At 39.7% G+C, this 12,874-nt stretch overlaps 1 protein-coding gene across 1 annotated transcript in view; it reads left to right on the top strand.

The window, feature by feature from the left end:
• The window catches only part of LOC126253099 (HEAT repeat-containing protein 3), a 329,591-nt gene that overhangs the window by 305,135 nt on the left and 11,582 nt on the right, over positions 1-12,874 (top strand). Inside the window, exons 11-12 of the mRNA XM_049954206.1 lie at positions 271-386; positions 12,119-12,226. Coding sequence (XP_049810163.1) covers positions 271-386; positions 12,119-12,226 — 224 coding nt within the window. The remainder of the gene's footprint in view (positions 1-270; positions 387-12,118; positions 12,227-12,874) is intronic.

The raw sequence follows: 12,874 nt of genomic DNA, 5'->3' as shown, positions 1-12,874 counted from the left end.
TCAAACAGGTGCTAATAATATGTTGGCTTGTTAGTGTGTAAGGACAGTTGCTCACTCAAATTCCGAAATAGTAAAAAAAAAAAAAAAAAAAAAAAATATTACAGTTATTCTGTTGTCTCTCAGGCATGTGCTTCACTTGGTCGGGCTAGACCAGAAATAGATTTCTGTTCATTTAACACTCTCAGATTGCTGCCAATAGTGTGCCTTGGGTATCTCTAAAAGTTTCAGTTGAACCAGTGTGTATATGTTGATGATTCTTGTTTCCTTCAGATTCCAATGACACTGCATTGATGGAAGCTGTAACAGCTGCTATGCGAGCAATCCTTCAAAAATCTGCACCACTTGCACCCAGTTGTTTTAAAGATATGACCCAGTCAGATTTGAAGGTAAATGCATGAAATACTACTCACATTTTTGTTGTATTATTTTAATTAATATTTCATGTCTAATTTCTAAAAACTTTCACTATTACTCTCATGTTTTATAAGTGCCAAGAATTTTTGTACTTTCCATTAACTTCCGGCACTGCATGTCTTTGAGGCAGAAAGTGTTTGTGCCGACATATTGTCAAATTATAGATGTACAACAGGGTGTATACGACCCAGGAGATCCGGGAAAAACCCGGGAATTTTTTCATCCTGGAGAAAACTGGGAAAAACCCGGGAATTGTTTTGAATTCTGGAAATTTTTCTTTGTTTTAGTTTTCAGTTAAATTTTTGTGAGTTTGACTTTGAAGAACCAATACTCTAACAAAGGAGGTTACTGTATCCTGTTACTGCAGAATAATACTGCAGCAACAAAACGAGAGAGAAAAAAACGAAAATAAAACTTAAGTTGAAAAGGAAATGCGCCATATACAACAACAAAACACAGTGCTCATACAAGCTTTTGCCAAAGACTTCAGGAAGACTATACAATGCTTCATAACAACAAATTGCCTCCGATGAGCGTGACGTGACAACTGTTTAAATTAGATTCCTTTGAGCAATTGCGGGCGGGCTGTTGTGCATGCACAGTTGAGTTGTGTATGAGTAGTACCTTCTCCCACTTGTGGTTACAGAAGTGTGGCTGGGGACCACTACCTAATATTACCCCAGTTCGGAAATATAGTAAATCCGGGACTGATGCACAGAGCAGTCTGAGTTGTTGTGGAGAGTTGTTTACGTTCAGTGTTTTGTTGTTTCCTCTTCATTTATTGCTCTCGTGTTAAATGATGATAAAACGGATTTTTGGGCCAGGAGCTATCAAATGAATTAAAATATGTTCGCATGATTACGGAAGGCTAAAATATGTTATTAGTTTCAGATTTCAAGCGCGGTGACACCTGTTATCCGGCGCTCTCTGGCAAGTGCTGAAACGAATCTATTTTTAACAGATCGCGGGAAAATATTCCGAATGGTTGTTTGAAAAGCGTTACTTTCAAAGTAAATTTCCTTTTACGTACGATGAACTACGTGCGAGAATGTACAATGAATTTCTGAAATAACAAAGCGTTTTTGACTCTCATTTGAAAATCAACTCTTTGAGTACGACCATTTAGAAGAATTTCGAGCCCAGAAGATCAGACGTTTACATCGTTCCTAAACATTTTACTGGCACATTTGTGTGATGTATCTTAAAGTGTAACACGCGTGAAAAAGATCAACATATTTGAGAAGCAGGCAGAAAGGAATACAGACATCTCAAAAATGAGATCAACAGGAAGTGCAAAATGGCTAAGCAGGGATGGCTAGAGGACAAATGTAAGGATGTAGAGGCGTATATCACTAGGCGTAATATAGATACTGCCTACATAAAAATTAGAGACCTTTGGAGAAAAGATAACCACGTGTATTAATATCAAGAGCTCAGATGGAAACCCAGTTCTAAGCAAAGAAGGGAAAGCAGAAAGGTGGAAGGAGTATATAGAGGGTCTATACAAGGACGGTGTACTTGAGGACAATATTATGGAAATGGAAGAGGATGTAGATGAAGATGAAATGGGAGATATGATGCTGCGTGGAGAGTTTCACCGAGCAGTGGAAGACCTATGTTGAAACAAGGCCCCGGGAGAAGACAACATGCCATTAGAACTACTGACAGCCTTGGGAGAGGCAGCCCTGACAAAACTCTACCATTTGGTGAGACAGGCGAAATACCCTCAGACTTCAAGAAGAATATAATAATTCCAATCCCAAAGAAAGCAGGTTCTGACAGATGTGAAAATTACCGAACTATCAGTTTAATAAGTCACAGCTGCAAAATACTAACACGAATTCTTTACAGACAGATGGAAAAACTGATAGAAGCCGACCTCGGGGAAGATCAGTTTGGGTTCCCTAGAAATCTTGGAACACGTGAGGCAATACTGACCCTACGACTTATCTTAGAAGATAGATTAAGGAAAGGCAAACCTACATTTCTAGAATTTGTAGACTTGGAGAAAGCTTTTGACAATGTTGACTGATATACTCTCTTTAAAATTCTGAAGGTGGCAGGGGTAAAATACAGGGAGCGAAAGGCTGTTTACAATTTGTACAGAAACCAGATAGCAGTTATAAGAGTCGAGGGGCACGAAAGGGAGGCAGTGGCTGGGATGGTAGTGCGACAGGGTTGTAGCCTATTCCCGATGTTATTCAATCTGTGTATTGAGCAAGCAGTAAATCAAACAAAAGAAAAATTCGGAGTAGGTATTAAAATCCATGGAGAAGAAAGAAAAACATTGTAATTCTGTCAGAGACAGCAAAGGACCTGGAAGAGCACAGCGAAGGACCTGGAAGAGCAGTTGAACAGAATGGACAGTGTCTTGAAAGGAGGCTATAAGATGAACATCACCAAAAGCAAAACAAGGATAATGAAATGTAGTCGAATTAAATCGGTTGATGCTGAGGGAATTAGACTAGGAAATGAGACACTTAAAGTAGTAAAGGAGTTTTGCTATATGGGGAGCAAAATAACTGATGATGGTCGAAGTAGAGAGGATATAAAATGTTGACTGGCAATGATAAGTAAAGCATTTGTGAAGAAGAGAAATTTGTTAACATCGATTATAGATTTAAGTGTCAGGAAGTCATTTCTGAAAGTATTTGTATGGAGTTCAGCCATGTATGGAAGTGAAACATGGACGATAAATAGTTTAGACAAGAAGAGAATAGAAGCTTTCGAAATTTGGTATTGCAGAAGAATGCTGAAGATTATATGGGGTCTAAAGTGCTGGGAAATTCTACGTCGCTATATAAAACCATAAACATTCAAAGGATTGATGAGTTTTACAGTGCCAAGGGAGAGTATACGGTCACTTAACACGGAAAAAGTGTATTTTCACCGGGGAGAAAGTGTATTTCTAACCGGGAATGTTTTTTCCTTGTCCACATATACACCATGTACAAGGCGTGATTACAAAAATCGAACTTACTGGTTTTTGGGAAAGAATTTTCCTATTCATCTTGTGATCACCCTCCCCTGTTCAACCTTGTGGCAAGAACTCATGAAGCCCTATACTTTTAAAATTATTGAAGAACGCAATAAGCATATCCTTTACATTTAACCACATTGTTTAGATTTTTGCAGTCTTGTGATTCCAAATGTTTCTGCTGGGATGATTGGGTTTCAAGTTTCAGTGTCTTGTCAATAAACCCATGTTTCATTCCTGATCCACTTGCATTTGCCACCGTTTCTGTTTGAAGCTCAATTATTTCGAAATAGATTTTTCTCACATATTTCATGCCCAAAAAACTTAGACATGACTTAGTTTATAAGCCAGAATCATTTATGGCTTCTCAGTCAGTGAATTAACAATCTTCATAATAATTTCTTTCACTTTTTCCATTATTTTATTGGCTGACAATGATGTGTTGGATGCACATCTAATATTTTTACAGCTGACAACAGACTGTGTATCATATTTGGCTAACACTGTGCATATACTGTTCAGTCACCTTTACCAACACAACAGTGAAAAAATTGCACAAATCAGACTAATACAACAAGCAAAAACACAGAATTCTCTGTTAGCTTTTGAACAAGCCTTGTACCATTGGTAACATTAAAATTGCAAGGTGACAGAATATGTGACCAGTTTTTATCTTCAGGAGGCAAATTTCTGACTACTGCTGATAGACACACATTAAATGAGGAGAAAGCTGTACTAGTTTTTGGAACTTTCAGTCCCATCCTCAGGAAGGGAGAAGCGAAACGGTGTGGAAAAGTAACTAATACTCTTTCAGATAACTCCATAACTGACTGCAGCTGCCTGTGTTTTGTGTTTATTCTCGGGCAGTTGCATAATCATATACAAAATTTAGAGCTACTGCAGACTTAAGTAACATTCATTTTGCTTTTATAAAATACAAAATATTTGTGATGTGTAGTCAAATAAGTATGAGAGCTGATTTTATGTAAGAGCTGGTTGCTAGCGAGTTATTAACATCTGCTGAATAATTTGTCAAAACAGTAAATACGGAATCAGAAGCAACAAATACTTTGATTGGGAGGGGGGCAAAGAGAGCGAGCGAGAGAGAGAGAGAGAGAGAGAGAGAGAGCACTAGCTTATGTAACATTTTGACAACTCCTTCATATGTAGAAAGTAGTGGCTCAGGAGCACATATGTTTGTGCAATTAGAAAGCAGTGCCAAATAAGAATGTCACAGAGTCTTGGATGGGCTGAAGAATGGGAGTCTTGAGGATAAAGGGGGAAGTATAAAGAATTGTTGATGGTGTACAGCAACCAGCTACAAATTAGTTTTAGGTTACTGTATTCAAAAACTGCCATTACTGATTTTGAATCTTTTACAAATTATCATCAGACGGTTTTTTCATGCGTTCATCAATACAGATTATACATTGGATTCCTGTGAGTTTCCATGAAATGTTCATCTGGCACATTTGTATTTGCAGTTTTCTTGCAATGAAACGCAAAATTCGTTGTATGCACCACATGTGGTACACATTGAAAATTCTTTCTGTGACCGAAGGAAAGTGGTTTACATTGCAGTGCAGTGTTTGTGACTGAAAATAGAAACATTCTTGAGAATGTGTTTCATTGCAAGAAAATTGCTAATACAAATGTGCTAGATGAACATTTCACGGCAACTCGTAGGAAAACACTGTATAATCTGTACTGATGAAAGCATAAAAAATTGTTTGATGATGAATTGTAAAAAATTCGAAACCAGTATGGTACTTTATTCAAGAAGTAAGCTAAAACCAATTTGTAGCTGGTTGCTGTACACCATCAATTATTTATTTTATATAACAGCCACCATCTCCAACCATGTCTGTGTATGACAAAATTTCAGTGATATAGACTGCAGTGGAGAAGTCTGCAAATGAAACAGTGGGAACTGAAGCAAGCTGCATAAGATCTGCTTGGCTTGATACTGAGGGTGGTATAGCAGCAGAGAAAAAGAATGTGTCATACAGATGAATGTTACAATCAAATTTTACAAGAGTAGTGGTGGAATAATATAAAGAAGAACTGAAAAGAGGACACATCAATGAAAAAGGGTGTATAAAAACAAACATCAAAGAACAGGAGCTTCTGAGGAATCAGAATGAGGCAAGGAAATTTTATGGGAAAATAAATGCTGTCTGGAAACCTTCAGTGAAAAAAAAAACTAGCTTAATATAGGATGAAACAGGAAAGTTGTAATGAACAGGAAAGAGATCTGAGAGATATGGTGCGAATATTATGATGAACTCCTTCATTCCAGAATGATACCAAGAGATACGTTAGTATACACGGCTTAAACGACTTTGATGAAAATACTGGCCCCCCACTTCTGCAAGAGAAGAGAATTGCTTTGGAGAAATTGAAGAACAATATATCACCAGGTACTTACAATATAACAGCAGAAATATTCAAGGATGGTGGCAGTTAGAACAGATTCTCCAAAAACTGGTGATTTCAATACAGGATGAGGGGGAAAATTCCCCAGCAATGAAGGGAAATAATTACAGGGTGTTACAAGAAGGTATGGCCAAACTTTCAGGAAACATTCCTCACACACAAATAAAGAAAAGATGTTATGTGGACATGTGTCCGGAAACGCTTAATTTCCATGTTAGAGGTCATTTTAGTTTCGTCAGTATGTACTGTACTTCCTCGATTCACCGCCAGTTGGCCCAATTGAAGGAAGGTAATGTTGACTTCGGTGCTTGTGTTGACATGCGACTCATTGCTCTACAGTACTAGCATCAAGCATATCAGTACGTAGCATCAACAGGTTAGTGTTCATCACGAACGTAGTTTTGCAGTCAGTGCAATGTTTACAAATGCAGAGTTGGCAGATGCCCATTTGATGTATGGATTAGCACGAGGCAATAGCCGTGGCGCGGTACGTTTGTATCGAGACAGATTTCCAGAACGAAGGTGTCCAGACAGGAAGACGTTCGAAGCAATTGATCGGCGTCTTAGGGAGCAGGGAACATTCCAGCCTATGACTCGCGACTAGGGAAGACCTAGAACGACGAGGACACCTGCAATGGACGAGGCAATTCTTAGTGCAGTTGACGATAACACTAATGTCAGCGTTAGAGGACTTACTGCTGTACAAGGTAACATTGACCACGTCACTGTATGGAGAGTGCTACAGGAGAACTAGTTGTTTCCGTACCATGTACAGCGTGTGCAGGCACTATCAGCAGCTGATTGGCCTCCATGGGTACACTTCTGCGAATGGTTCATCCAACAATGTGTAAATCCTCATTTCAGTGCAAATGTTCTCTTTATGGCTGAGGCTTCATTCCAACATGATCAAATTGTAAATTTTGACAATCAACATGTGTGGGCTGACGAGAATCCGTACGCAATTGTGCAATCATGTCATCAACACAGATTTTCTGTGAATGTTTGGGCAGGCATTGTTGGTGATGTCTTGATTGGGCCCCATGTTCTTCCACCTACGCTCAATGGAGCACGTTATAATGATTTCATACGGGATACTCTACCTGTGCAGCTAGAACATGTGCCTTTACAAGTACGACACATCATGTGGTTCATGCACGATGGAGCTCCTGCACATTTCAGTCAACGTGTTCGTACACTTCTCATCAACAGATTCGGTGACCGATGGATTGGTAGAGGTGGACCAATTCCATGGCCTCCACGCTCTCCTGACCTCAACCCTCTTGACTTTCATTTATGGGGGCATTTGAAAGCTCTTGTCTACGCAACCCCGGTACCAAATGTCGAGACTCTTCGTGCTTGTATTGTGGACGGCTGTGATACAATACGCCATTCTCCAGGGCTGCATCAGCGCATCAGGGATTCCATGCGATGGAGGGTGGATGCATGTCTCCTCGCTAACGGAGGACATTTTGTACATTTCCTGTAACAAAGTGTTTGAAGTCACGCTGGTACGTTCTGTTGCTGTGTGTTTCCATTCCATGATTAATGTAATTTGAAGAGAAGTAGTAAAATGAGCTCTTAACATGGAAAGTAAGCGTTTCCGGACACATGTCCACATAACATATTTTCTTTCTTTGTGTGTGAGGAATGTTTCCTGAAAGTTTGGCCGTACCTTTTTGTAACACCCTGTATATGTCCTGTATACAAGAAACAAGATGTGTGGGAATGTGAAAACTGTTGAGGAATTACGCTGCTAAACATGGGATAAAAAGTATTCTCCAACATACTGTTTGACCGGCTCCTCCCATTGTTCAGAGAAAAGACAATTGAACTCAGAGTTGGCATGTATTACCTTTTCGTCAGCTGCAAGTCAGTGCATAATAATGTAAACAGAGAGAAGCTGTACCGTGGTCTGGCTGAACTAGGAACTCCTGGAAAATTGTTAATGCTTGTGAGAATGACAGTGAATATGGTACACAGTAATGGAAGGACAGAAGGAATTGCATCTAGTCCACCAGATAAATGATATGGTGTAAGGCAAGTACATACAGTGGTGTGTCTCCTTTTTATTGTTGCTTTGAAGAAAGTCGAGGGACTGAAACCTGCTGTACAGGGTAACGATCTTTTTATAAATCAGTGAAAGTTAACTTATGCAGATGATGTGGATACAGTTGCAAAAACTACGAAGACAATGGAGGAGATATTTGTTGCACTAGAGCAGGCCATTACAAATATGAGACTGAATAACGAGCAACAGAAAAGAAAATATGTGGCAGCTAGGAAAGCATTCAAGGAGAATATGCACCCTCACTAATATTGAGCAATTACACATTTGAGAGAGTTGAGCACTTTAAATATGTAGAATCGACAATCACTCACTCAAATGATATCTCTAATAAAATTAAATGGAGATTAATAGCAGCAGACAGCGTCTATTTTGTTATAAAAAGAAAAAATGAAAAAAGCTCTTTTCCTCAAAGCTCGTAACTTGTTATGAGCTCTACACTTTACGTAGAGATCCACCTATTAGAAGAATAGCGAAATCAGCCAGATTCAGATGGATGGAGCATATGGCACGGATGGGTGATACAGAAATAACTATAAGGATATTAGATGGAAATCCCATGGGTCAAAGAGGACAGTTTCGGCCAAGTACCAGCTGGGAGTTGTAGAGGACTTGTTGGAAATGGGCTGTAGGGGATGGGAAGCTCAAGCAGTGAATTGTGATATGTTGGAGAATTGCTGAAGAGGCTAAGGTTCACAATTAACTGTAGAGCCATAGTAGTAGTACAGATATTTGGCAAAAGGTAAAACCTTCAATAACCAAGGGTCAGAAGAAACTTCCCTTGAATCTAGAACCAGCAATAGTGCTGCAGATCCATGGCATAGCACAACATACAGTGACACTTGCAGCAGCTGGTTCCCCACCCTCATCACTCCTGGTTTAGTTTTTATGTGAGAACAACCTAGTTCTGGGCTTAATTCCACTGCTTTGTTTTTATTTAGAAAGATCTAGGTTTACGTGTAGGTATGGCAAGGGATTGTGGCCTTGAGATATCCTGATGGAGATGGCTGCTGTTCAAGAACTGCTGGAAGGCATGTTCACCACTGTCAGATGATTTCATGGGGCTCCTTCTAATTGTGCCACTGATGAGGCATTGCAGTCACCAGAACTTGATAACCAGTTCTTTTGCTGAAGTGGTTCACAGAGGACTCAAACCTGGCTCAAAGTACTCCCCTATAGTGGCTTTTACGTCATGCCCAGGTCTTGAGCTGTTTCGTGAGGAAGGTTTATGTGGCTAATGACTGAAATGAATAGGTTTGAGGAATTGCTCCTTGTTGAGAATGACAAAACTAGTGATCATTGCCTCTCCTGCTTGCACAGAGGTCTCTTACAATTGAAAATGTGTCTCATGGAACTGTGGCCATTTCAAATACAATGGAAAAATATACTTCTGTGTGACTTACTGTTTTCTTTTCATTATCAGTTTTGACGTGTAATAAATGTCATCTTGAAAAATCCAGGATGGAATGTGACAATACCAGAGAAGGAATGTTGCTACTCACTGTATAGTGGAGATGTCGAGTCGCAATAGGCACAACAAAAAGATTCACACAGTTATGTGCGTCAAAATTGAAGACTGGCTGTACAAGAGATTGCAGAAGAATGTAACATTTCAGTTGTATCATGACAGGAGATCCTGACATAGAATCTTTGAGTGCTTCGTGTTGCCGTGAAGTTCATCCCACGACTCGTGAGGCAAAATCAGGAAGACTTTCACCTCATAATCTGTGAAGTGCTTTTGGATCGCGAAAATGAGAACGAGATGTTCCTTAAGAGAATCATAACTGGTGGTGATGTGTGGGTCTACGGTCATGATGTTGAGACAAAGTTTCAATCATCACAATGTGTAGGGAAAGGTTCTCAAAGACCAAAACAAGCTCATCAGATCAGGTCAAATGTCAGAGCCATGCTGATAGTTTTGTTTGACTTTGAAGGCTTAGTTCATCATGAATTCATGCTACAGGGAAAACTGTTAATCGATGGTAATATTGGGACACCTTGTGACGCCTGTGAGAAGGTAACAGCCTGGAATGTGGTAAGAGAATTCATGGCTCATGCATCATAACGCACCCACTCATTCATCCCTGTTGGTGAGTGACTGTTGCACAAAAAATGAAATCACTGTGCTGCCTCATCCTCTGTGCTCTCCAGACCTAGCTCCTGTGGACCTTTTCTTATTTCCAAAATTGAAAACCCTGTTGAAAGGATGAAGATTTGCAATTATAGATGAGATAAAAGAAAATTTACAGATGGCACATTGTGCAATCCAACAAGAGATGTACTGAGAATGCTTCCGGAAGTGGAAACAGTGTTGGAAGTGGAGTATCAATTGTGGAGGAAAGTATTTCGAAGGAGACTGTGCACAATAAGTAAAAGGTAAGTGCAGAAAAATTTTGCGGCCAAAGTTTTGGAATGTTTTGAACAGACCTCATACAGTTAACTTGCAGGGAAGTGAAAACAACTTGGCAGAAGACGCTTATCATTTGGTTAGGATAAAGTGGACACACTGATCAAAGTTCTTTGTCACATATGTCACTCAGTCCTTGTAACTGAGAATGGGTCAAAGTTAAAAACAGTTCCTACAGCAAATTTTGTTAAATTGCTGCGAGGATGCTTTGTGGTACAAGATGTTCGTATAGAATTAAAGTTAGGAAAGTCCAGTGTGTTCAGCAGTATTCGATTAATTTAAGTAATAAATGTTTCTTCTGAGCCAATGACGGAGTTATATGATTAAATGAACAAATAGTGACACATAAGAGAGCAATACTGTGTCACACATTGCGAACGTGGGAGTGTAGGAAAGCTGCGTGATCCTTGGAGTACAAAGGTTGGCCCAGTGGGTGGACTGGGTGGGGAGGAGGTGGAAGACCAATATAATTACTTCTTTGTCCTATGTATATGAATGTGAAATTATTCCTCTTCTTCTTTCACACTAAATGTTTTACTGCATGAATTCTAGCACTAAAACAGTGTATTTGTAATGTAACCTGGTTCACACCTAAAGGCTTGCATGATACTGCTGACAAGGGAACCTCCCCATCGCACCCCCCTCAGATTTAGTTATAAGTTGGCACAGTGGATAGGCCTTGAAAAATTGAACACAGATCAATCGAGAAAACAGGAAGAAGTTGTGTGGAACTATGAAAAAATAAGCAAAATATACAAACTGAGTAGTCCATGGGTAACATAGGCAACATTAAGAGTGACGTGAGCACAGGAGCGTCGTGGTCCCGTGGTTAGCGTGAGCAGCTGCGGAACAAGAGGTCCTTGGTTCAAGTCCTGCTTCGAGTGAAAATTTTAATTTTTTATTTTCAGACAATTATCAAAGTTCAGGCACTCACACATAATCAACTTCGCCCTCCGAAATTCTAGGACATGCTCAGATTTGCTTGGACATATGCAGGATTTGACGGTCTACACACAGAAAAATTTGAAAACGTTAAAAACATATGTTTTGACAGAGCACAGAGAAAACTGTGTGACTGTGAAACTGTTGCATTCATTTGTTGCAGTTTATGTGACACACTCTTATGTTTTCATCACTTTTTAGAAAATGATTATCACATCCACAAGAAAACCTAAATCGGGCAAGGTAGAAGAATCTTTTTACCCATTCGCCAAGTGTGCAAGTTAGGTGGGTCGACAACATATTCCTGTCATGTGACGCACATGCCGTCACTAGTGTCGTATAGAATATATCAGACGTGTTTTCCTGTGGAGGAATCGGTTGACCTATGACCTTGCGATCAAATATTTTCGGTTCCCATTGGAGAGGCACGTCCTTTTGTCTACTAATCGCACGGTTTTGCAGTGCGGTCGGAACACACAGACGCTAAACTTATTACAGTGAACAGAGACATCAGTGAACGAAAGGACAGATCATAACTTTGCAAAAATAAAGTAAGTAAAATGTCCGCTTGAGGGAAGACTTGAACCAAGGACCTCTCGCTCCGCAGCTGCTCACGCTAACCATGGGACCACGACGCTCCTGTGCTCAAATCACTCTTAATGTTGCCTATGTTGCCCATGGACTACTCAGTTTGTATATTTTGCTTATTTTTTCATAGTTCCACATAACTTCTTCCTGTTTTCTCGATTGATCTGTGTTCAGTTTTTCAAGGCCTATCCACTGTGCCAAATTATAACTAAATCTGAGGGGGGTGCGATGGGGAGGTTCCCTTGTGAGAAGATTACTTCAGTCTTAATTATCTCATTCACTGTTTCAGGTATTGCTTGAATGGACACAGCAGTGCTCCGATCCAAGTGCTCGGGCAAACCTCTTAAAGATCAGTGGAATATTAGGAATGATGAAGGGAGACAGTTCAACATTTAAGGTAACTCATTGACAACTAACTGACGCATGAGTTACTTTTATGTGTAAATTATTCGCAAATTAAGTGACGATATCCTTGAACACTATTAACTAATAAGGCACTGGAGCTGTCCAATTACTGGAACATTGTACTTAGTTCTTTTAACAGTAAGATGTTTTATTAAAGTTTTCTACCTGATGTACCTAAGCTCCTTGAAGGAGTATACAGTAAATGCAGATTTCATATTTTTTTTTTTCCCCCCCCCAGGTCAAATGCGTACTGCAAGGGTGATGCATTGGTTCATTACACGCTCTCTCTCTCTCTCTCTCTCTCTCTCTCTCTCACACACACACACACACACACACACACACACACTCATTTACTTGACTTTCAGGGTGGTGTGCGTGTGAATCCTTTTCAAGGCTGACATTGTTCTCAATTTTTATTCTGTTTTCAGATTAAAATCCTCCATTGTCGTTGTATAGTGGGATCTGCTATAATTTATCAGATTCTGTAACTTACTGTAACTACCTCTTCATTAGACGTGTGCATGTCAGTGCTCAGACTTTAATGATTTCTGGTGAATATCTTCAAAAATCATATTATATCGTTAACAGCTACCATGAACACATTTGCTGCTGCTGCTCCTCCTCCTCCTACTACTACTAC

The sequence above is a fragment of the Schistocerca nitens genome, chromosome 4, assembly GCF_023898315.1.
Source record: "Schistocerca nitens isolate TAMUIC-IGC-003100 chromosome 4, iqSchNite1.1, whole genome shotgun sequence".
In the NCBI taxonomy this organism is placed as follows: domain Eukaryota; kingdom Metazoa; phylum Arthropoda; class Insecta; order Orthoptera; family Acrididae; genus Schistocerca; species Schistocerca nitens.
The sequence above is the reverse complement of the archived record's forward strand: the minus strand, read 5'-3'. Positions and strand labels throughout refer to the sequence as shown.